The sequence below is a fragment of the Onthophagus taurus genome, chromosome 5 (assembly GCF_036711975.1).
Source record: "Onthophagus taurus isolate NC chromosome 5, IU_Otau_3.0, whole genome shotgun sequence".
Taxonomy (NCBI): Eukaryota; Metazoa; Arthropoda; class Insecta; order Coleoptera; family Scarabaeidae; genus Onthophagus; species Onthophagus taurus.
Genome location: NC_091970.1, coordinates 121,779 through 149,714, shown reverse-complemented (window position 1 = coordinate 149,714; position 27,936 = coordinate 121,779). Strand labels below are relative to the sequence as shown.

Here is a 27,936-nt window from a genome sequence, read left to right as displayed (position 1 = left end):
GGGAAAAAATCAAACGAAATTATTTTTTTATTATTTATTTTATTTCTTGCACCTACAATAATTTTTTTTTGAAAATAAAAGGACATAAATACGACGCTTAAAATCTATGTATGCGACAAATCCGACGACTATAAAAGACGATTGTTAGTTACACACACACAAGAATAATATACATTTACAAGCCGAGAAACGACCACAGCAATAAATATTCTCAACGATTGTATTTACATTGTCCGCGGTGTATGCGTGGGGCTACTTTAGTTTAATAATAATAAAATTAATGAACTCTACTCGTACACATGTCCATTGTGCTAAAGTACGGGTAACCGGACTTGGCTTCCGTTGGGGAATGAGCTCCATAGTGACTTCCAGCAAATAAACTATAAAAAGAAAAATTAAATTAATTCTAATTCTAATCGCCAGTTTTATTATTTTTTATTTATATCAAAAGTTGTAGCAAATTTTATTCTTAACAATATTGCTCTCTTGCATTTTTGCTCTCAGATGCGTCAATATCGAGAAAAATACAAAAATATGAAAATTTACTAAATTTCCTTGTTTTACTATTAGCTAATGGTAACATTCGGGAATCGAAGCATGTTACAAAAAAACTTTTAGATCAAAAGTTGTAGCAAATTTTATTCTTAACAATATTGGTCTCTTTCATTTTTGCTCTTAAATGCGTCAATAGCGAGAAAAATACGAAAATATGAAAATTTACTACATTTTTTTGTTTTACTATTAGCTAATGGTAACATTCGGGAATCGAAGCATGTTACAAAAAAACTTTTAGATCAAAAGTGGTAGCAAATTTTATTCTTAACAACATTGGTCTCTTTCATTTTTGCTCCTAAATGCGTCAATAGCGAGAAAAATACGAAAATATGAAAATTTACTACATTTTTTTATTTTACTATTAGCTAATGGTAACATTCGGGAATCGAAGCATGCTACAAAAAAACTTTTGGAGCAAAAGTTGTTGCAAACTTTATTCTTAACAATATTGCTCTCTTGCATTTTTGCTCTCAGATGCGTCAATATCGAGAAAAATACAAAAATATGAAAATTTACTAAATTTCCTTGTTTTACTATTAGCTAATGGTAATATTCGGGAATCGAAGCATATTACAAAAAAACTTTTAGATCAAAAGTTGTAGCAAATTTTATTCTTAACAACATTGGTCTCTTTCATTTTTGCTCTTAAATGCGTCAATAGTGAGAAAAATACGAAAATATGAAAATTTACTACATTTTTTTGTTTTACTATTAACTAATGGTAACATTCGGGAATCGAAGCATGTTACAAAAAAACTTTTAGATCAAAACTTGTAGTAAATTTTATTCTTAACAATATTGCTCTCTTGCATTTTTGCTCTCAGATGCGTCAAAATCGAGAAAAATACAAAAATATGAAAATTTACTAAATTTCCTTGTTTTACTATTAGCTAATGGTAACATTCGGGAATCGAAGCATATTACAAAAAAACTTTTGGAGCAAAAGTTGTAGCAAATATTATTGTTAACAATATTGGTTTCTTTCATTTTTGCTCTTAAATGCGTCAATAGTGAGAAAAATACGAAAATATGAAAATTTACTACATTTTTTTGTTTTACTATTAGCTAATGGCAACATTCGGGAATCGAAGCATGTTACAAAAAAACTTTTGGAGCAAAAGTTGTAGCAAATTTTATTCTTAACAATATTGGTCTCTTGCATTTTTGCTCCCAGATGCGTCAATATCGAGAAAAATACAAAAATATGAAAATTTACTAAATTTCCTTGTTTTACTATTAGCTAATGGTAATATTCGAGAATCAAAGCATATTACAAAAAAACTTTTGGAGCAAAAGTTGTAGCAAATTTTATTCTTAACAATATTGCTCTCTTGCATTTTTGCTCTCAGATGCGTCAATATCGAGAAAAATACAAAAATATGAAAATTTACTAAATTTCCTTGTTTTACTATTAGCTAATGGTAACATTCGGGAATCGAAGCATGTTACAAAAAAACTTTTAGATCAAAAGTTGTAGCAAATTTTATTCTTAACAATATTGCTCTCTTGCATTTTTGCTCTCAGATGCGTCAATATCGAGAAAAATACAAAAATATGAAAATTTACTAAATTTCCTTGTTTTACTATTAGCTAATGGTAACATTCGGGAATCGAAGCATGTTACAAAAAAACTTTTGGAGCAAAAGTTGTTGCAAATTTTATTCTTAACAATATTGGTCTCTTTCATTTTTGCTCTTAAATGCGTGAATAGTGAGAAAAATACGAAAATATGAAAATTTACTACATTTTTTTGTTTTACTATTAGCTAATGGTAACGTTCGGGAATCGAAGCATATTATAAAAAAAACTTTTAGATCAAAAGTTGTTGCAAATTTTATTCTTAACAATATTGCTCTCTTGCATTTTTGCTCTCAGATGCGTCAATATCGAGAAAAATACAAAAATATGAAAATTTACCAAATTTCCTTGTTTTACTATTAGTTAATGGTAACATTCGGGAATTGAAGCATGTTACAAAAAAACTTTTAGATCAAAAGTTGTAGCAAATTTTATTCCTAACAATATTGTTCTCTTGCATTTTTGCTCTTAAATGCGTCAATAGCGAGAAAAATACGAAAATATGAAAATTTACTACATTTTTTTGTTTTACTATTAGCTAATGGTAACACTCGGTAATCGAAGCATGTTACAAAAAAACTTTTAGATCAAAAGTTGTAGCAAATTTTATTCTTAACAATATTGCTCTCTTGCATTTTTGCTTTCAGATGCGTCAATATCGAGAAAAATACAAAAATACGAAAATTTATTAAATTTCCTTGTTTTACTATTAGCTAATGGTAACATTCGGGAATCGAAGCATGTTACAAAAAAACTTTTGGAGCAAAAGTTGTAGCAAATTTTATTCTTAACAACATTGGTCTCTTTCATTTTTGCTCTTAAATGTGTCAATAGCGAGAAAAATACGAAAATATGAAAATTTACCACATTTTTTTCTTTTACTATTAGCTAATGGTAACATTCGGTAATCGAAACATGTTACAAAAAAACTTTTAGATCAAAAGTTGTCGCAAATTTTATTCTTAACAATATCGCTCTCTTCCATTTTTGCTCTCAGATGCGTCAATATAGAAAAATACAAAAATATGAAAATTTACTAAATTTCCTTGTTTTACTATTAGCTAATGGTAACATTCGGGAATCGAAGCATATTACAAAAAAACTTTTGGAGCAAAAGTTGTTGCAAATTTTATTCTTAACAATATTGGTCTCTTTCATTTTTGCTCTTAAATGCGTCAATAGTGAGAAAAATACGAAAATATGAAAATTTACTACATTTTTTTGTTTTACTATTAGCTAATGGTAACATTCGGTAATCGAAGCATGTTACAAAAAAACTTTTAGATCAAAAGTTGTAGCAAATTTTATTCTTAACAATATTGCTCTCTTGCATTTTTGCTCTCAGATGCGTCGATATCAAGAAAAATACAAAAATATGAAAATTTACTAAATTTCCTTGTTTTACTATTAGCTAATGGTAACATTCGGGAATCGAAGCATATTACAAAAAAACTTTTGGAGCAAAAGTTGTTGCAAATTTTATTCTTAACAATATTGCTCTCTTGCATTTTTGCTCTCAGATGCGTCAATACCGAGAAAAATACAAAAATATGAAAATTTACTAAATTTCCTTGTTTTACTATTAGCTAATGGTAACATTTGGGAATCGAAGCATGTTACAAAAAAACTTTTAGATCAAAAGTTGTAGCAAATTTTATTCTTAACAATATTGCTCTCTTGCATTTTTGCTCTCAGATGCGTCGATATCAAGAAAAATACAAAAATATGAAAATTTACTAAATTTCCTTGTTTTACTATTAGCTAATGGTAACATTCGGGAATCGAAGCATGTTACAAAAAAACTTTTGGAGCAAAAGTTGTAGCAAATTTTATTCTTAACAACATTGGTCTCTTTCATTTTTGCTCTTAAATGTGTCAATAGTGAGAAAAATACGAAAATATGAAAATTTACCACATTTTTTTCTTTTACTATTAGCTAATGGTAACATTCGGTAATCGAAACATGTTACAAAAAAACTTTTAGATCAAAAGTTGTCGCAAATTTTATTCTTAACAATATCGCTCTCTTCCATTTTTGCTCTCAGATGCGTCAATATAGAAAAATACAAAAATATGAAAATTTACTAAATTTCCTTGTTTTACTATTAGCTAATGGTAACATTCGGGAATCGAAGCATATTACAAAAAAACTTTTGGAGCAAAAGTTGTTGCAAATTTTATTCTTAACAATATTGGTCTCTTTCATTTTTGCTCTTAAATGCGTCAATAGTGAGAAAAATACGAAAATATGAAAATTTACTACATTTTTTTGTTTTACTATTAGCTAATGGTAACATTCGGTAATCGAAGCATGTTACAAAAAAACTTTTAGATCAAAAGTTGTAGCAAATTTTATTCTTAACAATATTGCTCTCTTGCATTTTTGCTCTCAGATGCGTCGATATCAAGAAAAATACAAAAATATGAAAATTTACTAAATTTCCTTGTTTTACTATTAGCTAATGGTAACATTCGGTAATCGAAGCATGTTACAAAAAAACTTTTAGATCAAAAGTTGTAGCAAATTTTATTCTTAACAATATTGCTCTCTTGCATTTTTGCTCTCAGATGCGTCGATATCAAGAAAAATACAAAAATATGAAAATTTACTAAATTTCCTTGTTTTACTATTAGCTAATGGTAACATTCGGGAATCGAAGCATATTACAAAAAAACTTTTGGAGCAAAAGTTGTTGCAAATTTTATTCTTAACAATATTGCTCTCTTGCATTTTTGCTCTCAGATGCGTCAATACCGAGAAAAATACAAAAATATGAAAATTTACTAAATTTCCTTGTTTTACTATTAGCTAATGGTAACATTTGGGAATCGAAGCATGTTACAAAAAAACTTTTAGATCAAAAGTTGTAGCAAATTTTATTCTTAACAATATTGCTCTCTTGCATTTTTGCTCTCAGATGCGTCGATATCAAGAAAAATACAAAAATATGAAAATTTACTAAATTTCCTTGTTTTACTATTAGCTAATGGTAACATTCGGGAATCGAAGCATGTTACAAAAAAACTTTTGGAGCAAAAGTTGTAGCAAATTTTATTCTTAACAACATTGGTCTCTTTCATTTTTGCTCTTAAATGTGTCAATAGTGAGAAAAATACGAAAATATGAAAATTTACCACATTTTTTTCTTTTACTATTAGCTAATGGTAACATTCGGTATTCGAAACATGCTACAAAAAAACTTTTAGATCAAAAGTTGTCGCAAATTTTATTCTTAACAATATTGCTCTCTTGCATTTTTGCTCTCAGATGCGTCAATACCGAGAAAAATACAAAAATATGAAAATTTACTAAATTTCCTTGTTTTACTATTAGCTAATGGTAACATTCGGGAATCGAAGCATGTTACAAAAAAACTTTTGGAGCAAAAGTTGTAGCAAATTTTATTCTTAACAACATTGGTCTCTTTCATTTTTGCTCTTAAATGTGTCAATAGTGAGAAAAATACGAAAATATGAAAATTTACCACATTTTTTTCTTTTACTATTAGCTAATGGTAACATTCGGTATTCGAAACATGTTACAAAAAAACTTTTAGATCAAAAGTTGTCGCAAATTTTATTCTTAACAATATTGCTCTCTTGCATTTTTGCTCTCAGATGCGTCAATATCGAGAAAAATACAAAAATATGAAAATTTACTAAATTTCCTTGTTTTACTATTAGCTAATGGTAACATTCGGGAATCGAAGCATGTTACAAAAAAACTTTTAGATCAAAAGTTGTTGCAAATTTTATTCTTAACAATATTGCTCTCTTGCATTTTTGCTCTCAGATGCGTCAATATCGAGAAAAATACAAAAATATGAAAATTTACTAAATTTCCTTGTTTTACTATTAGCTAATGGTAACATTCGGGAATCGAAGCATATTACAAAGAAACTTTTAGATCAAAAGTTGTAGCAAATTTTATTCTTAACAATATTGCTCTCTTGCATTTTTGCTCTCAGATGCGTCGATATCGAGAAAAATACAAAAATATGAAAATGTACTAAATTTCCTTGTTTTACTATTAGCTAATATATATATAATAACGCACTCTTGATTGCTTTAATTGCTTGATCGGGATTGCTTTATGATATAACATTTCAACAATTCTCTTACCTATAATTTTCATGCCAAGAACTTAAATTTTCCCCCATCTTATTGCTTTGATGTCTCGTCCAAACGGAACTTTGTTGCGGCGCGATCCCGTGTTGACTCGAACCCGGCGACACTTCCGGCATATTATACCCAAATTGATGATGGTTTAAATTGTTTTGTTCCAAATTATTATACGCATTATACAAAGAATTTTGCGCGCTCGGCGAATTCGCGTTATTAGAAGAATGACTCGGGGAATCCCCCAAAGCCGCACCACCAACACTCGCCGTTCCGGAACCGGAAGAAGCGATCGCCGCGGATTGCAACGCGGTAGCCAAAGCCGAATGCGTCGCGTAACTTTGCTGATGCCCCCAACCGTTTTGATTAAACGAACTCGTATCGGGATATTGATGGTGTTGAATAGGAAAAGCGGGTTGCAACGACATCGTGTTGAAAGCGTTTAATTGTTGGGAGTTTAATTGTTTACGCAGACGCGCGCGGCGATTCGAGAACCACACTTGGACGCGAGCCTCGGTTAATTTCGTTTTTTGGGCTAATTCTTCGCGGGTGTAAACATCGGGGTATTGAGTGCGCCCGAAAGCTCGTTCTAAAGCTTCTAATTGCTCCCCGGTGAACGTTGTTCTTGATCGGCGTTGTTTCCGTTTTAAGGGAATCCCCGGTTCGGATTCGGTGTCGCTATCTTCGCACGATGAATTTGGACCTAAAACCAAATTAAATAATTAAATAAAATATCTTCTGTTTGTACTTTTATTAAAAAATGGATTATTTGTTTTTAATTCTACCGGTTTCGGTTCAATAGTAGAACCATCCTCAGGACCATCGAATTTCTTATTATAAAAAGATACAATTTGTTTTACACAATTTTGCTAAAAATCTATTACAAATTAAAAATGTTTTATGTATTGAATTGTTAATCTATGTAAATTATATTCATTTCATACGAAAGTTGTTCTAAATTAAATTCTAAAACGATTTTCTCAATAAAAAAATGTATAAAAATATATATATGAAAAAATTTTATTAACAATATTTGTTTAGAATTACTTCAGGAACAGTGTTTGTTAATACAATTTTTTGCTAACTTTAAATTTTAATTTCCCACTGAATAGTATGCTATCAAAATTAATTATCTCGATAATTATTGTTTTTATCAAAAAATGTTTTAAATAAAATTTGTTTCAATTTCGATTTTGAATCAATTATCTTAATAAAAAAATTTTACATTTCTATTAATTAAGCATCCAAGTGTAATTATGTATAAAATCTGAAAAATTATTATTTTGAGGTTATCTCCTTAATTATTGATTAAATCAAAAAAAATTGTTGACAAAGTTTGTTTGGAATTGTTTCAGGAACAATTTTTGTTAACACAATTTTTTTCTAACTTAAAATTTTAATTTCCCACTGAATAGTATGGTACAAAAATTAATATTTTTGAGGTTATATCCTTATTGTTGATTTAATCAAAAAATTCTGTTAACAAAATTTGTTTAGAATTACTTCAGGAACAGTGTTTGTTAATACAATTTTTTGATAACTTTAAATTTTAATTTCCCTCTGAATAGTATGCTATCAAAATTAATTATCTTAATAATTATTGTTTTTATCAAAAAATGTTTTAAATAAAATTTGTTTCAATTTCGATTTTTAATCAATTATCTTAATAAAAAAATTTTACATTTCTATTAATTAAGCATCCAAGTATAACTATGTATAAAAATGGAAAAATTATTATTTTGAGGTTATCTCCTTAATTACTGATTAAATCAAAAAAAATTGTTGACAAAGTTTGTTTGGAATTGTTTCAGGAACAATTTTTGTTAACACAATTTTTTTCTAACTTAAAATTTTAATTTCCCACTGAATAGTATGGTACAAAAATTAATATTTTTGAGGTTATATCCTTATTGTTGATTTAATCAAAAAATTTTGTTAACAAAATTTGTTTAGAATTACTTCAGGAACAGTGTTTGTTAATACAATTTTTTGCTAACTTTAAATTTTAATTTCCCTCTGAATAGTATGCTATCAAAATTAATTATCTCAATAATTATTGTTTTTATCAAAAAATGTTTTAAATAAAATTTGTTTCAATTTCGATTTTGAATCAATTATCTTAATAAAAAAATTTTACATTTCTATTAATTAAGCATCCAAGTGTAATTATGTATAAAAACGGAAAAATTATTATTTTGAGGTTATCTCCTTAATTACTGATTAAATCAAAAAAAATTGTTGACAAAGTTTGTTTGGAATTGTTTCAGGAACAATTTTTGTTAACACAATTTTTTTCTAACTTAAAATTTTAATTTCCCACTGAATAGTATGGTACAAAAATTAATATTTTTGAGGTTATATCCTTATTGTTGATTTAATCAAAAAATTTTGTTAACAAAATTTGTTTAGAATTACTTCAGGAACAGTGTTTGTTAATACAATTTTTTGCTAACTTTAAATTTTAATTTCCCTCTGAATAGTATGCTATCAAAATTAATTATCTCAATAATTATTGTTTTTATCAAAAAATGTTTTAAATAAAATTTGTTTCAATTTCGATTTTGAATCAATTATCTTAATAAAAAAATTTTACATTTCTATTAATTAAGCATCCAAGTGTAATTATGTATAAAAACGGAAAAATTATTATTTTGAGGTTATCTCCTTAATTATTGATTAAATCAAAAAAAATTGTTGACAAAGTTTGTTTGGAATTGTTTCAGGAACAATTTTTGTTAACACAATTTTTTTCTAACTTAAAATTTTAATTTCCCACTGAATAGTATGGTACAAAAATTAATATTTTTGAGGTTATATCCTTATTGTTGATTTAATCAAAAAATTTTGTTAACAAAATTTGTTTAGAATTACTTCAGGAACAGTGTTTGTTAATACAATTTTTTGCTAACTTTAAATTTTAATTTCCCTCTGAATAGTATGCTATCAAAATTAATTATCTCAATAATTATTGTTTTTATCAAAAAATGTTTTAAATAAAATTTGTTTCAATTTCGATTTTGAATCAATTATCTTAATAAAAAAATTTTACATTTCTATTAATTAAGCATCCAAGTGTAATTATGTATAAAAACGGAAAAATTATTATTTTGAGGTTATCTCCTTAATTATTGATTAAATCAAAAAAATTTGTTAACAATATTTGTTTAGAATTACTTCAGGAACAGTGTTTGTTAATAAAATTTTTTGCTAACTTGAAATTTTAATTTCCCACTGAACAGTATGGTACAAAAACTAATATTTTTGAGGTTATATCCTTATTGTTGATTTAATCAAAAAATTTTGTTAACAAAATTTGTTTAGAATTACTTCAGGAACAGTGTTTGTTAATACAATTTTTTGCTAACTTTAAATTTTAATTTCCCTCTGAATAGTATGCTATCAAAATTAATTATCTCAATAATTATTGTTTCTATCAAAAAATGTTTTAAATAAAATTTGTTTCAATTTCGATTTTGAACCAATTATCTCAATAAAAATTTTTTACATCTCTATTAATTAAGCATCCAAGTGTAATTATGTATAAAAACGGAAAAATTATTATTTTGAGGTTATCTCCTTAATTATTGATTAAATCAAAAAAAATTGTTGACAAAGTTTGTTTGGAATTGTTTCAGGAACAATTTTTGTTAACACAATTTTTTTCAAACTTGAAATTTTAATTTCCCACTGAACAGTATGGTACAAAAATTAATATTTTTGAGGTTATATCTTTATTGTTGATTTAATCAAAAAATTTTGTTAACAAAATTTGTTCAGAATTACTTCAGGAACAGTGTTTGTTAATACAATTTTTTGCTAACTTTAAATTTTAATTTCCCTCTGAATAGTATGCTATCAAAATTAATTATCTTAATAATTATTGTTTTTATCAAAAAATGTTTTAAATAAAATTTGTTTCAATTTCGATTTTGAATCAATTATCTTAATAAAAAAATTTTACATTTCTATTAATTAAGCATCCAAGTGTAATTAAGTATAAAAACGGAAAAATTATTATTTTGAGGTTATCTCCTTAATTATTGATTAAATCAAAAAAACTTGTTGACAAAGTTTGTTTGGAATTGTTTCAGGAACAATTTTTGTTAACACAATTTTTTTCGAACTTGAAATTTTAATTTCCCACTGAACAGTATGGTACAAAAATTAATATTTTTGAGGTTATATCCTTATTGTTGATTTAATCAAAAAATTTTGTTAACAAAATTTGTTTAGAATTACTTCAGGAACAGTGTTTGTTAATACAATTTTTTGCTAACTTTAAATTTTAATTTCCCTCTGAATAGTATGCTATCAAAATTAATTATCTCAATAATTATTGTTTCTATCAAAAAATGTTTTAAATAAAATTTGTTTCAATTTCGATTTTGAACCAATTATCTCAATAAAAAATTTTTACATCTCTATTAATTAAGCATCTAAGTATAATTATGTATAAAAACGGAAAAATTATTATTTTGAGGTTATCTCCTTAATTATTGATTAAATCAAAAAATTTTGTTAACAATGTTTGTTAAGAATTGCTTCAGGAACAGTGTTTGTTAAAACAATTTTTTTCTAACTTGAAATTTTAATTTCCCACTGAACAGTATGGTACAAAAATTAATATTTTTGAGGTTATATCCTTATTGTTGATTTAATCAAAAAATTCTGTTAACAAAATTTGTTTAGAATTACTTCAGGAACAGTGTTTGTTAATACAATTTTTTGCTAACTTGAAATTTTAATTTCCCTCTGAATAGTATGCTATCAAAATTAATTATCTTGATAATTATTGTTTTTATCAAAATATGTTTTAAATAAAATTTGTTTCAATTTCGATTTTGAATCAATTATCTTAATAAAAAAAATTTACATTTCTATTAATTAAGCATCCAAGTGTAATTATGTATAAAAACGGAAAAATTATTATTTTGAGGTTATCTCCTTAATTATTGATTAAATCAAAAAAAATTGTTGACAAAGTTTGTTTGGAATTGTTTCAGGAACAATTTTTGTTAACACAATTTTTTTCTAACTTGAAATTTTAATTTCCCACTGAACAGTATGCTGTTCTTTTAATCAGAACGAGTGGAGGGGGGAAATCGTATCGTTTTGTTACAAAAGTTCCGTGCCCTAGTAATCATGTTGTGAATTTTGAGGAATGATTATATCTGTTTGTGTAGGCTTTCTGTATACAGGGTGTCTCTACCGGAAGTAGACCACAACTTCGTTATTTTAAATGGAATGCTATAGTTTTTAGTACACCTTTCAATTATACATAAAAAAATATGGTGACTTTGATGAAAGTTGTTGGTACCTAGCATTTTTTGTTTTCAAGTTATTTTGATTTTAAGCTTTTTTTGGCAAATTTCGCCATGCTCTTTAATATCTCAGTTAACGTTCATTAAAAAAAACCTCTAGATTGGCACGATTACTCTTCAGATGTTGTCAAATAGATTGTCATTTCTTGTATCAGAGTATCTTATACAGGGTGGTCAAAAATTGAATTACCGTTTCTCCATATTCAATGGTTGGAAAGTCGAAAATTTTAAATGGAACACCCCGTATTTTTTTACCCTATCAGAAAGGGAATTTAATTCTCTACAAATTACCTATAAACATTCTTATACCTATTTATTGTAGTTTCCCTGATATTGGGAAAACGGGCTTTGGGATTCTATGTCTGATTTTGATTAATTTTCCAATATCAGGGAAACTACACTAAATAGGTATAGGAATGTTTATAGATAATTTGTAGAGAATTAAATTCCCTTTCTGATAGGGTGAAGAAATATGGGGTGTTCCATTTAAAATTTTCGACTTTTTCGCAATTGAATATTGAGAAACGATAATTCAATTTTTGACCATCCTGTATAAGATTTTCTGATACAACAAATGACAATCTATTTGGCAGCATCTGTAGAGTAGTCGTGCCAATGCAGAGCTTTTTTGAATGATCGTTAGCTGAGATATGGGCTTTTGCGAAATTTGTCAAAAAACACTTAAAATCAAAATAACTCGAAAACAAAAAACGCTAGGTACCAACAACTTTTATCAAAGTCAACATATTTTTTTACGTATAATTGAAAGGTGTAGTAAAAACTATAGCATTCCGTTTAAAATAACGAAGTCGTGGTCTACTTCCGGTAGACCGGAAGGGGTGGCCATCTTGAAAATATTTTAGATCGAAAGTTTAGAAAGAACAACCCATGCTACCAAAATTTCGAAACAATATGAATAGTTGAACCTTAAAAAGTTCTAATGAACCAGTTACGTGAGACACCCTGTATATTGTATTTTATTTTGTCACATCCAGGAAATTAATTTTGTTGTTTTTCACTATTTCCAATGTTCCTTTCTTGTACTTTTATTAAAAAATGGATTATTTGTTTTTAATTCTACCGATTTACTAATTCTTCTTCTTATTAATTCAAGTGAGTTTTTTAGTTGTTGTTTTCATCGGCGCGTCATTAAATACTAATCAAATCGGGGTATAAAACGGTGATTACGGGCGAACGCGCGAATCCCTTTGATATCGGCCGCTCGCTTTATTGCGTTTTTATATTATTATATTTTGCGGTTTGCGACGGCCGTTTATTGTTTCGTTTGCGGCGGCGGGGACGACGACGACAACAAAAATACTCAACGATTTTTAAATTTCCTCATAAATTAATACAAATTAAATTCTACAACTAATTGTAGTAATAATAAGTCGTTTTCAACATCCGGTTTCCTTGAAATCCTTTTCTTTTCTTTTTTTTTTAAGAATTAAAAAGAAAGAAGCCCAAAAAAAAGATGTACGCTCGAAAATTGATGTTAAACTTCATCGCGCTTGCCTTGGACCTCACAAGAAGACGTTGATGACGCGCGGGTTTTCATTGAAGCGACCTCTCGCGACAGACCGAGAGAATCGTCGCGTAGAAAAGAGATGAAGATAAATGGCGAAGATGAACGGCAGATAAAGAAGGAAATTAAAGGATGAAGATGGAAAAGGGTACACGTTATGATCCATTATTACCTTGGGTATTATCTGAGAGGAGTGTATTGAGTGGAGTTCGGAAATTGATTTTTATAAACTGAAAATTTCATTTTGGAGGTATCGATAAAAAAATTCTTCGAATATTTCGACTTAATTTCGACTTAGAACCATTTAGACATCCACCAACAACCCTTTTTTAATTTTAAATTTTTTTTAAACACCTCCTCAAATCATCAACATTATTTCCTTTTAATTATTTAATCTTAATCGTGCATCCTATAATTACTAATAATCGATCAGAACAATTTTGATTGACACCAATTGGGTTTTTCAATTTCCTAAAGTTTTCCTCAATTTTCTGGAAATCGTCCCATTTAGTACTGTTAAGCTCTTTTAACTTAGGCCCACTTTTACCATCCTCCTGATAAACTATCTAGAGGATAGTTGCCATGGTTACCACGGTTTTTATCTAGCAACATAATGTTTGGACTCATTTTAATAGTTCTTTTTAATAATCATAAAAGAACACCAAGTTGTCTACTAAAAATTAGCTAATAGTAAAACAAGAAAATGTAGTAAATTTTCATATTTTCGTATTTTTCTAGCTAATGACGCATTTAAGAGCAAAAATGCAAGAGAGCAATATTGTTAAGAATAAAATTTTCTACAACTTTTGATCTAAAAGTTTTTTTGTAATATGCTTCGATTCCCGAATGTTACCATTAGCTAATAGTAAAACAAGGAAATTTAGTAAATTTTCATATTTTTGTATTTTTCTCGATATTGACACATCTGAGAGCAAAAATGCAAGAGAGCAATATTGTTAAGAATAAAATTTGCTACAACTTTTGATCTAAAAGTTTTTTTGTAACATGCTTCGATTACCGAATGTTACCATTAGCTAATAGTAAAACAAGAAAATGTAGTAAATTTTCATATTTTCGTATTTTTTTCGCTATTGACGCATTTAAGAGCAAAAATTAAAGAGACCAATGTTGTTAAGAATAAAATTTGCTACAACTTTTGCTCCAAAAGTTTTTTTGTAATATGCTTCGATTCCCGAATGTTACCATTAGCTAATAGTAAAACAAGAAAATGTAGTAAATTTTCATATTTTCGTATTTTTCTAGCTATTGACGCATTTAAGAGCAAAAATGAAAGAAACCAATATTGTTAACAATAATATTTGCAACAACTTCTGCTCGAAAAGTTTTTTTGTAACATGCTTCGATTACCGAATGTTACCAATAGCTAATAGTAAAACAAGAAAATGTAGTAAATTTTCATATTTTCGTATTTTTCTAGCTATTGACGCATTTAAGAGCAAAAATGAAAGAAACCAATATTGTTAACAATAATATTTGCTACAACTTTTGCTCCAAAAGTTTTTTTTTAATATGCTTCGATTCCCGAATGTTACCATTAGCTAATAGTAAAACAAGAAAATGTAGTAAATTTTCATATTTTCGTATTTTTCTCGCTATTGATGCATTTAAGAGCAAAAATGCAAGAAAGCAATATTGTTAAGAATAAAATTTGCTACAACTTTTGATCTAAAAGTTTTTTTGTAATATGCTTCGATTCCCGAATGTTACCATTAGCTAATAGTAAAACAAGGAAATTTAGTAAATTTTCATATTTTTGTATTTTTCTCGATATTGACGCATCTGAGAGCAAAAATGCAAGAGAGCAATATTGTTAAGAATAAAATTTGCAACAACTTTTGCTCGAAAAGTTTTTTTGTAATATGCTTCGATTCCCGAATGTTACCATTAGCTAATAGTAAAACAAGGAAATTTAATAAATTTTCATATTTTTGTATTTTTCTCGATATTGACGCATCTGAGAGCAAAAATGCAAGAGAGCAATATTGTTAAGAATAAAATTTGCTACAACTTTTGATCTAAAAGTTTTTTTGTAATATGCTTCGATTACCGAATGTTACCATTAGCTAATAGTAAAACAAGAAAATGTAGTAAATTTTCTTATTTTCGTATTTTTCTCGCTATTGACGCATTTAAGAGCAAAAATTAAAGAGACCAATGTTGTTAAGAATAAAATTTGCTACAACTTTTGCTCCAAAAGTTTTTTTGTAATATGCTTCGATTCCCGAATGTTACCATTAGCTAATAGTAAAACAAGAAAATGTAGTAAATTGTCATATTTTCGTATTTTCTCGCTATTGACGCATTTAAGAGCAAAAATGAAAGAGACCAATGTTGTTAAGAATAAAATTTGCTACAACTTTTGCTCCAAAAGTTTTTTTGTAACATGCTTCGATTACCGAATGTTATCATTACCTAATAGTAAAACAAGAAAATGTAGTAAATTTTCATATTTTCGTATTTTTCTAGCTATTGACGCATTTAAGAGCAAAAATGAAAGAAACCAATATTGTTAACAATAACATTTGCTACAACTTTTGCTCCAAAAGTTTTTTTGTAATATGCTTCGATTCCCGAATGTTACCATTAGCTAATAGTAAAAGAAGGAAATTTAGTAAATTTTCATATTTTTGTATTTTTCTCGCTATTGACGCATCTGAGAGCAAAAATGCAAGAGAGCAATATTGTTAAGAATAAAATTTGCAACAACTTTTGCTCGAAAAGTTTTTTTGTAATATGCTTCGATTCCCGAATGTTACCATTAACTAATAGTAAAACAAGAAAATGTAGTAAATTTTCATATTTTCGTATTTTTCTAGCTATTGACGCATTTAAGAGCAAAAATGAAAGAGACCAATGTTGTTAAGAATAAAATTTGCTACAACTTTTGCTCCAAAAGTTTTTTTGTAACATGCTTCGATTACCGAATGTTACCATTAGCTAATAGTAAAACAAGAAAATGTAGTAAATTTTCATATTTTCGTATTTTTCTCGCTATTGACGCATTTAAGAGCAAAAATGCAAGAGAGCAATATTGTTAACAATAATATTTGCTACAACTTTTCATCTAAAAGTTTTTTTGTAACATGCTTCGATTACCGAATGTTACCATTAGTTAATAGTAAAACAAGAAAATGTAGTAAATTTTCATATTTTCGTATTTTTCTCGCTATTGACGCATCTGAGAGCAAAAATGCAAGAGAGCAATATTGTTAAGAATATAAATATATAAGGTTATATCTTCAAGCCGAAGTCGCTTGCGGCCGAGGCAGTATATTTATTAAGCTCTATCTTTATGGAACCTCATTGTAGCGCCTCGCCCGCAAGCAACCTCGGCTATAAACTCTAATAAATACCAAAAATATACCTTACTTGGCTTAACTTGCAGTTGCAGTTTATATAAAAAAGTTTTCGAGGTTTATATCTTCAAGCCGAGGTCTTTATGGAACCTCATTGTAACGCCTCGCCCGCAAGCAAGCTCGGCTATAAACTCTTCATTTAGTCCATTTAGTACTGTTAAGCTCTTTTAACTTAGGCCCACTTTTACCATCCTCCTGATAAACTATCTAGAGGATAGTTACCATAGTTACCACGGTTTTTAAACGCGACTTTTTGGATCACCCGGTATAATTTTTTACTTAGCAGAGAAGGAAACCATCCAAAAATAATTTTTAAATGACTCCAAGCGACATCTTTTATTCATTTATCTAGCAACATAATGTTTGGACTCATTTTAATAGTTCTTTTTAAAAAAGAATACATCATAAAAGAACACCAAGTTGTCTATTATATGACAACTAACTTCAGATTTAAAATGTCAACCTCGATTTTGACATATTTGTAATCTTCATTAAAAATCCTTTAAAATGAGTGCAAACACGACATATTTATCTTCAATATTAATGAAATTATGTTCAACTTCCGGTTAGAAATGTCAATGTCATTTTGACATATTCTTAATTTTTATAAAATGTCTTAAAATTTATCGCAGAAACAAAAATACGATAAAAAAAATAAAAAATTAATATTTAATAATTAAATTGCTATCTTCATTGTTACTAACTTCGGGTTTATTCAAGCTTTTATGTTTTTTGAGATAAGTGCATCATCTTTGGACTCATTTTAAAGGGTTTTTAATGAAGATGACAAATATGTCAAAATTGACGTTGACGTTGTATTTGGATCTTAATATTAATATTTTGGATTTATCTATCCGATAAATTTATCAGGAGGTGGTAAAAGTGGGCCTTAAAATTGAAATCGATTTTAGACCCACACCTATTATCTTTTAATTCTTAAAAAAAATGAAATCCATTTTTATTTAGTAATAACCTTGTAAAAGTTCATTCCAAAAATAAATCAATCAAGTTAATAAACCGTCATTAATTAATTAGCTTAAACGTTTTATGGCTCCTCCCGGTTCCGGCCGCGTAGTATCTTAAAGCGCCATCACGCGGCGGCGGCTCCGTTCTAAATTAGTGAGCGGCACGCAGTCTATTTGCATTTTGATTTGCGGGTCTACCGTGTGACGGCGCTGCTGGGCGGCAACAACGGCCGCCATTTAATTGAATCAAAGAAAAAATCTTTGATAATGATCGATATCCCACACTTACATATAAGATTTAAATTGGAATAATAACATATTATGCTGGTTTATACAGGGTGTCTCAGCGAGACCTGTCATTAGACGTTTCTGGGGTTCTGGCCAAACAAAAAATTTGAAAATGCAGACTTAAGTATGCAAGACTTAAGAATTATCCTTGTTTTACTATTAGCTAATGGTAACATTCGGGAATCGAAGCATGTTACAAAAAAACTTTTAGATCAAAAGTTGTAGCAAATTTTATTCTTAACAATATTGCTCTCTTGCATTTTTGCTCTCAGATGCGTCAATATCGAGAAAAATACAAAAATATGAAAATTTACTAAATTTCCTTGTTTTACTATTAGCTAATGGTAACATTCGGGAATCGAAGCATATTACAAAAAAACTTTTGGAGCAAAAGTTGTAGCAAATTTTATTCTTAACAACATTGGTCTCTTTCATTTTTGCTCTTAAATGCGTCAATAGCGAGAAAAATACGAAAATATGAAAATTTACTACATTTTCTTGTTTTACTATTAGCTAATGGTAACATTCGGGAATCGAAGCATATTACAAAAAAACTTTTGGAGCAAAAGTTGTAGCAAATTTGATTCTTAACAACATTGGTCTCTTTCATTTTTGCTCTTAAATGCGTCAATAGCTAGAAAAATACGAAAATATGAAAATTTACTACATTTTCTTGTTTTACTATTAGCTAATGGTAACATTCGGGAATCGAAGCATATTACAAAAAAACTTTTGGAGCAAAAGTTGTAGCAAATTTGATTCTTAACAACATTGGTCTCTTTCATTTTTGCTCTTAAATGCGTCAATAGCTAGAAAAATACGAAAATATGAAAATTTACTACATTTTGTTGTTTTACTATTAGCTAATGGTAACATTTGGGAATCGAAGCATATTACAAAAAAACTTTTGGAGCAAAAGTTGTAGCAAATTTGATTCTTAACAACATTGGTCTCTTTCATTTTTGCTCTTAAATGCGTCAATAGCTAGAAAAATACGAAAATATGAAAATTTACTACATTTTCTTGTTTTGCTATTAGCTAATGGTAACATTCGGGAATCGAAGGATATTACAAAAAAACTTTTGGAGCAAAAGTTGTAGCAAATTTTATTCTTAACAACATTGGTCTCTTTCATTTTTGCTCTTAAATGCGTCAATAGCGAGAAAAATACGAAAATATGAAAATTTACTACATTTTGTTGTTTTACTATTAGCTAATGGTAACATTCGGGAATCGAAGCATATTACAAGAAAACTTTTGGAGCAAAAGTTGTAGCAAATTTTATTCTTAACAACATTGGTCTCTTTCATTTTTGCTCTTAAATGCGTCAATAGCCAGAAAAATACGAAAATATGAAAATTTACTACATTTTCTTGTTTTACTATTAGCTAATGGTAACATTCGGGAATCGAAGGATATTACAAAAAAACTTTTGGAGCAAAAGTTGTAGCAAATTTTATTCTTAACAACATTGGTCTCTTTCATTTTTGCTCTTAAATGCGTCAATAGCGAGAAAAATACGAAAATATGAAAATTTACTACATTTTCTTGTTTTACTATTAGCTAATGGTAACATTCGGGAATCGAAGCATATTACAAAAAAACTTTTGGAGCAAAAGTTGTAGCAAATTTGATTCTTAACAACATTGGTCTCTTTCATTTTTGCTCTTAAATGCGTCAATAGCTAGAAAAATACGAAAATATGAAAATTTACTACATTTTCTTGTTTTACTATTAGCTAATGGTAACATTCGGGAATCGAAGCATATTACAAAAAAACTTTTGGAGCAAAAGTTGTAGCAAATTTTATTCTTAACAACATTGGTCTCTTTCATTTTTGCTCTTAAATGCGTCAATAGCTAGAAAAATACGAAAATATGAAAATTTACTACATTTTCTTGTTTTACTATTAGCTAATGGTAACATTCGGGAATCGAAGCATGTTACAAAAAAACTTTTGGAGCAAAAGTTGTTGCAAATTTTATTCTTAACAACATTGGTCTCTTTCATTTTTGCTCTTAAATGCGTCAATAGCTAGAAAAATACGAAAATATGAAAATTTACTACATTTCCTTGTTTTACTATTAGCTAATGGTAACATTCGGGAATCGAAGCATGTTACAAAAAAACTTTTAGATCAAAAGTTGTAGCAAATTTTATTCTTAACAACATTGGTCTCTTTAATTTTTGTTCTTAAATGCGTCAATAGCGAGAAAAATACGAAAATATGAAAATTTACTACATTTTCTTGTTTTGCTATTAGCTAATGGTAACATTCGGGAATCGAAGCATATTACAAAAAAACTTTTGGAGCAAAAGTTGTTGCAAATTTTATTCTTAACAATATTACTCTCTTGCATTTTTGCTCTCAGATGCGTCAATATCGAGAAAAATATAAAAATTTACTAAATTTAAAAGAAACGTCTAATGACCGGTCTTGCTGAGACCTGTATACTAATTATAAATGACTTACCCAAGATTCCATCTATTGAGTGATTTTTTCTGTCGCCGTCCTCTTTCCTACCACCTCTAAGCAGTCTGCTTATTGAACTTACAGATGGTGCGGTCGTTTTATCGCATATTCCTTCCTGTAATAGAGGAAAATCTTGGTTTAAGTTAAATAAGCGGAAAATTAACTGCACATTTCATAACATAAACATTGTTAAATAAACAAACAAAAAAATGATTGACCATTGTTAACCGTAGCACGTTTTTATTTCATTTTTGATAAGAATTTTTTTACCTTTATAAGCTTGTCGCGTATTTCCCAGGAGAAAATACCGGGTTGTTCCTTTTTCAGTTGCTCGATGCGACTTTCAACTTCAGCAGTGGCCACTCTCGGTTTAGATCCGCCGATGACGCCAGGCCTGATGCTTCCGGTTTCTTGATATCGATTCAAAATCTTAGAGACACATCCGTGAGATACGCGAAGCTGGCGTGAAATAACGCAAGGTCGAATTCCGGAGGCTGCCATTTCGACTATTTTCAATCGGATGTGATTCGGAAGTGGTCTACCGTTAATAAAGACACCTCCTAATTGATTCACGCGACCTTGACCTATAACACAAAAAAGAACCGTCTCAAAAAGATTAATTTAAAATGTAATAAAATTAATAAAATAAACAAGTTATTATGCAAATGGATGGTTAATTTAAAAGCCATTTGCGAGGAACCTAGCAATTTCACCCCTATATTAACATCGAAGTTGAGGTGGGGAGAAGAATTTTACCACTACCGACGCAAGAAAGATTGAACACCTGTTCCTTGCGTGAGCGCCTTAATAATTTTAAAGAGGCCACAGCCACGCTTTAAATTAGCTGTTTTGCGAGCACTAGTAGCCAATTATTAAGCACTTTTAACCCTTTTTTTCTTCAATAATTACTAATAAAAGTTTCATTTCCATTTTGTATCTAATTAATAGCTTGACGCATATAAAATTATTATCTTGTTGAAATTTATAAAAGCATTACCGAGAGTTATTGTGAAATGGTCAACAATGGGAGTTGAAGAGAACTGAATTGGTTTTATTCTTGAGCGAAATACAAATATCACGGGGTGGTCCTTGTACTGGGCCTATTCATAGCCTGTTGAGGGGCACCATTGATGATTTTTGCGATGTATTAAACATCCACAATAGTTCATCTTCCAGACGATGAGGTAACAAACTCTTGAATAATACAAATGGAATTAGATTCAAACGTGTGTAAGAATCATCCTATTATGGTAGGAGAAGTTTAAGATTAAATCTTCAAGATTCTTCGTTAAATCGACAAGTTTGACAGTTCACAATAATGATTAAAAATTCCTGTAAGCCGTATTTATTGAAATTAAGGAATGAAACTTATTTTAAATTAAAGCTCAAAGCTTTCTCTTTAAAATGATGTATAATAGTTGATAGGTTGGATTGGAAAAATATAGAGAAAAAGAATTTTGAAACAAAACTTACATTTTCGAATAACCTAAAAATGTTAAATAGATGCTAATTTAAAAATTCCTGTAAGCCGTATTTATTGAAATTAAGGAATGAAACTTATTTTAAATTAAAGCTCAAAGCTTTCTCTTTAAAATGATGTATAATAGTTGATGGGTTGGATTGGAAAAATATTAAGAAAAAAGAAGTTGAAATAAAACTTACATTTTCATATAACCTAAGAGTGTCAAAAAAGATGCTAATTTAAAAATTCCTGGAAGCCGTATTTATTGAAATTAAGGAATGAGACTTATCTTAAATTAAAGCTCAAAGCTTTCTCTTTAAAATGATGTATAATAGTTGATGGGTTGGATTGGAAAAATATTAAGAAAAAAGAAGTTGAAATAAAACTTACATTTTCGTATAACCTAAGAGTGTCAAAAAAGATGCTAATTTAAAAATTCCTGGAAGCCGTATTTATTGAAATTAAGGAATGAGACTTATTTTAAATTAAAGCTCAAAGCTTTCTCTTTAAAATGATGTATAATAGTTGATGGGTTGGATTGGAAAAATATTAAGAAAAAAAATGTTGAAATAAAACTTACATTTTCATATAACCTAAAAGTGTCAAAAAAGATGCTAATTTAAAAATTCCTGGAAGCCGTATTTATTGAAATTAAGGAATGAAACTTATTTTAAATTAAAGCTCAAAGCTTTCTCTTTAAAATGATGTATAATAATTGTTGGGTTGGATTGGAAAAAAATAGAGAAAAAAAGTTTTGAAACAAAACTTACATTTTCGAATAACCTAAAAATGTTAAAAAGATGCTAATTTAAAAATTCCTGGAAGCCGTATTTATTGAAATTAAGGAATTAAACTTATTTTAAATTAAAGCTCAAAGCTTTCTCTTTAAAGTGATGTATAATAGTTGATGGGTTGGATTGGAAAAATATTAAGAAAAAAAATGTTGAAACAACACTTACATTTAAGTGTCAAAAAAGATGCTAATTTAAAAATTCCTGGAAGCTGTATTTATTGAAATTAAGGAATGAAACTTATTTTAAATTAAAGCTTAAAGCTTTCTCTTTAAAATGATGTATGATAATTGTTGGGTTGGATTGGAAAAATATTGAGAAAAAAAAAGTTGAAATAAAACTTACATTTTCATATAACCTAAAAGTGTCAAAAAAGATGCTAATTTAAAAATTCCTGGAAGCCGTATTTATTGAAATTAAGGAATGAGACTTATTTTAAATTAAAGCTCAAAGCTTTCTCTTTAAAATGATGTATAATAATTGTTGGGTTGGATTGGAAAAATATTGAGAAAAAAGAAGTTGAAATAAAACTTACATTTTCGTATAACCTAAGAGTGTCAAAAAAGATGCTAATTTAAAAATTCCTGGAAGCCGTATTTATTGAAATTAAGGAATGAAACTTATTTTAAATTAAAGCTCAAAGCTTTCTCTTTAAAATGATGTATAATAATTGTTGGGTTGGATTGGAAAAATATTGAGAAAAAAAAAGTTGAAATAAAACTTACATTTTCGTATAACCTAAGAGTGTCAAAAAAGATGCTAATTTAAAAATTCCTGGAAGCCGTATTTATTGAAATTAAAGAATGAAACTTATTTTAAATTAAAGCTCAAAGCTTTCTCTTTAAAATGATGTATAATAGTTGATGGGTTGGATTGGAAAAATATAGAGAAAAAAAAAGTTGAAATAAAACTTACATTTTCATATAACCTAAAAGTGTCAAAAAGATGCTAATTTAAAAATTCCTGGAAGCCGTATTTATTGAAATTAAGGAATGAGACTTATTTTAAATTAAAGCTCAAAGCTTTCTCTTTAAAATGATGTGTAATAATTGTTGGGTTGGATTGGAAAAATATAGAGAAAAAGAAAGTTGAAATAAAACTTACATTTTCGTATAACCTAAGAGTGTCAAAAAAGATGCTAATTTAAAAATTCCTGGAAGCCGTATTTATTGAAATTAAGGAATGAAACTTATTTTAAATTAAAGCTCAAAGCTTTCTCTTTAAAATGATGTATAATAATTGTTGGGTTGGATTGGAAAAATATAGAGAAAAAAAGTTTTGAAACAAAACTTACATTTTCGAATAACCTAAAAATGTTAAAAAGATGCTAATTTAAAAATTCCTGGAAGCCGTATTTATTGAAATTAAGGAATGAGACTTATTTTAAATTAAAGCTCAAAGCTTTCTCTTTAAAATGATGTATAATAGTTGATGGGTTGGATTGGAAAAATATTAAGAAAAAAAATGTTGAAATAAAACTTACATTTTTATATAACCTAAAAGTGTCAAAAAAGATGCTAATTTAAAAATTCCTGGAAGCCGTATTTATTGAAATTAAGGAATGAGACTTATTTTAAATTAAAGCTCAAAGCTTTCTCTTTAAAATGATGTATAATAATTGTTGGATTGGATTGGAAAAATATTGAGAAAAAAGAAGTTGAAATAAAACTTACATTTTCGAATAACCTAAAAATGTTAAAAAGATGCTAATTTAAAAATTCCTGTAAGCCGTATTTATTGAAATTAAGGAATGAAACTTATTTTAAATTAAAGCTCAAAGCTTTCTCTTTAAAATGATGTATAATAATTGTTGGGTTGGATTGGAAAAAAATAGAGAAAAAATAATTTGAAACAAAATTTACATTTTCGAATAACCTAAAAATGTTAAAAAGATGCTAATTTAAAAATTCCTGGAAGCCGTATTTATTGAAATTAAGGAATGAAACTTATTTTAAATTAAAGCTCAAAGCTTTCTCTTTAAAATGATGTATAATAATTGTTGGGTTGGATTGGAAAAATATAGAGAAAAAAAGTTTTGAAACAAAACTTACATTTTCGAATAACCTAAAAATGTTAAAAAGATGCTAATTTAAAAATTCCTGGAAGCCGTATTTATTGAAATTAAGGAATGAAACTTATTTTAAATTAAAGCTCAAAGCTTTCTCTTTAAAATGATGTATAATAATTGTTGGGTTGGATTGGAAAAATATAGAGAAAAAAAGTTTTGAAACAAAACTTACATTTTCGAATAACCTAAAAATGTTAAAAAGATGCTAATTTAAAAATTCCTGGAAGCCGTATTTATTGAAATTAAGGAATGAGACTTATTTTAAATTAAAGCTCAAAGCTTTCTCTTTAAAATGATGTATAATAGTTGATGGGTTGGATTGGAAAAATATTAAGAAAAAAAATGTTGAAATAAAACTTACATTTTTATATAACCTAAAAGTGTCAAAAAAGATGCTAATTTAAAAATTCCTGGAAGCCGTATTTATTGAAATTAAGGAATGAAACTTATTTTAAATTAAAGCTCAAAGCTTTCTCTTTAAAATGATGTATAATAATTGTTGGGTTGGATTGGAAAAATATAGAGAAAAAAAGTTTTGAAACAAAACTTACATTTTCGAATAACCTAAAAATGTTAAAAAGATGCTAATTTAAAAATTCCTGGAAGCCGTATTTATTGAAATTAAGGAATGAAACTTATTTTAAATTAAAGCTCAAAGCTTTCTCTTTAAAATGATGTATAATAATTGTTGGGTTGGATTGGAAAAATATAGAGAAAAAAAGTTTTGAAACAAAACTTACATTTTCGAATAACCTAAAAATGTTAAAAAGATGCTAATTTAAAAATTCCTGGAAGCCGTATTTATTGAAATTAAGGAATGAAACTTATTTTAAATTAAAGCTCAAAGCTTTCTCTTTAAAATGATGTATAATAATTGTTGGGTTGGATTGGAAAAATATAGAGAAAAAAAGTTTTGAAACAAAACTTACATTTTCGAATAACCTAAAAATGTTAAAAAGATGCTAATTTAAAAATTCCTGGAAGCCGTATTTATTGAAATTAAGGAATGAGACTTATTTTAAATTAAAGCTCAAAGCTTTCTCTTTAAAATGATGTATAATAGTTGATGGGTTGGATTGGAAAAATATTAAGAAAAAAAATGTTGAAATAAAACTTACATTTTTATATAACCTAAAAGTGTCAAAAAAGATGCTAATTTAAAAATTCCTGGAAGCCGTATTTATTGAAATTAAGGAATGAGACTTATTTTAAATTAAAGCTCAAAGCTTTCTCTTTAAAATGATGTATAATAATTGTTGGGTTGGATTGGAAAAAAATAGAGAAAAAAAATTTTTAAACAAAACTTACATTTTCGAATAACCTAAAAGTGTCAAAAAAGATGCTAATTTAAAAATTCCTGTAAGCCGTATTTATTGAAATTAAGGAATGAAACTTATTTTAAATTAAAGCTCAAAGCTTTCTCTTTAAAATGATGTATAATAATTGTTGGGTTGGATTGGAAAAATATAGAGAAAAAAAAAGTTGAAATAAAACTTACATTTTCGTATAACCTAAGAGTGTCAAAAAATATGCTAATTTAGAAATTCCTATAAGCCGTATTTATTGAAATTAAGAAATGAAACTTATTTTAAATTAAAGCTCAAAGCTTTCTCTTTAAAATGATGTATAATAATTGTTGGGTTGGATTGGAAAAATATTAAGAAAAAAAATGTTGAAACAACACTTATATTTAAAAGTGTCAAAAAAGATGCTAATTTAAAAGTTCCTGGAAGCCGTATTTATTGAAATTAAAGAATGAAACTTATTTTAAATCAAAGCTCAAAGCTTTCTCTTTAAAATGATGTATAATAATTGTTGGGTTGGATTGGAAAAATATTAAGAAAAAAAATGTTGAAATAACACTTACATTTAAAAGTGTCAAAAAAGATGCTAATTTAAAAATTCCTGGAAGCCGTATTTATTGAAATTAAAGAATGAAACTTATTTTAAATTAAAGCTCAAAGCTTTCTCTTTAAAATGATGTATAATAGTTGATGGGTTGGATTGGAAAAATATAGAGAAAAAAAGATGCTAATTTAAAAATTATGATTTTTTCTGAATGGTTTCATTGCAGTAAGAGAATAGATTTGTGTTTTGACCCCATTTAACATCCCTTTTTGTTCGGCACGTGTCAAATCTTTCTACCTACAATCATCCCGTCCTTGACCGACACCCCTTCGAAGAAAAAGAAGTTCTTGAGGTAATTCTTTGGAGTTATTTTAAGGAATTCGATGATAATGAATAAAAAGAAATGTAGAGAGGAAAGGAGGATGATGAAGAGGAGGTACACAATGGGTACTGCAAGAGGAGAAGAACGAACCCCAGAGAGAATGTGTGTATACTCGAGTTGAGAGAGAACTCAACTGACGGTTATGTATATGATATCTTAGGTGGGCGTGGGACATTTAACAAAATGAAAAGTCGGCCCCGGTCAGCGGCCTCTTTGATCTCACTAATGCCCGTTTTCATCAGAGGACCGTACCACCTTCGGGCAACACCAGATCGCGCCAGCAGCCTCTCCAAGAATTAACGGGTCATTTTACAATCTCCGTCTCTTTTTTTTTATTTATTTTTTTGTACCAATTTTTCTTGATTTTTTCAAAAACGAATGATATTGTTGAACTTTGAGTGTCAGATCTAAGCTTTCCTATGCTAATCGCGGCGAGTCGACGAAGAAGAGGGATTAAGAGAGGTTACGCCGATAATTTATTCAATCTGAACATCGTGATCCATCGCGATAGCGTAATAATACGGATACAGGCTTAGTTTTATGGGAGTTAAGGCGACCGCAAAAGGGCCGCTTGACACCAAGGGCACATCTTCGACGGCATCTTCACTTATCCTGTAAAGATCTTTCGGGTCTCGTCGTCGTCTTATTTTTTGTATAAAACTGTATATGACAGCTTGGATATTTTAAGCTTGTTATTGACCAAAATTAAAATATTTTATTAACATTAATTTTATTAATTGGTCGGTTAGTCAAAGATATCAAGACGTAACAATAAAAAGATCTTCATCTTACCTTGAAAAGGATATCCTGTAAAATAAGGCATGTTAAGTGTGGAAACTGCCATAATCTTGTAGTTAAACACGCACTTTTTTGTTCGCTTAACAACACTATAAGTTCTTCCCAAAAATGTTTCTTTCGAAAGAAATCTCACTAAACTGGAACTTCTTAATATCGACGAAGAAAACTACCAACTGGCCGTTTGCCGGACTTGTCGTCTGTCAGTTGAGGTGTGTAACGTCGAAGAAGAAGAAGAAGAAGCGCAAACCGACGGTCGTCGAGCTCCTTCTGCTTTGGTTTTGAGACTCTTTGCTTCAGACGCTTTGTTATTTTCAGAAGTACGTGTGGATTGGTAGACCGCCTCTGGTAGGAGGTACCAAAGGGGGGCTACCTCTTCACATTTTTTC

General features: G+C 28.3%; 2 protein-coding genes across 2 annotated transcripts in view; one reads left to right on the top strand and one right to left on the bottom strand.

Moving 5' to 3' along the window:
- Positions 1-27,936, top strand: part of LOC111420091 (protein gooseberry-neuro-like) — a 135,017-nt gene that overhangs the window by 39,482 nt on the left and 67,599 nt on the right. The window lies entirely within an intron of this gene.
- On the bottom strand, positions 20-27,830 carry LOC111422207 (paired box protein gooseberry). The gene is made up of 5 exons (XM_071195791.1): positions 27,545-27,830; positions 20,472-20,785; positions 20,202-20,316; positions 6,256-6,955; positions 20-380 (listed from the first exon to the last, which is right to left on the bottom strand). The coding sequence occupies exons 1-5, from the start codon at positions 27,594-27,596 to the stop codon at positions 278-280; spliced, it is 1,284 nt and encodes a 427-aa protein (XP_071051892.1). The 5' UTR covers positions 27,597-27,830; the 3' UTR covers positions 20-277.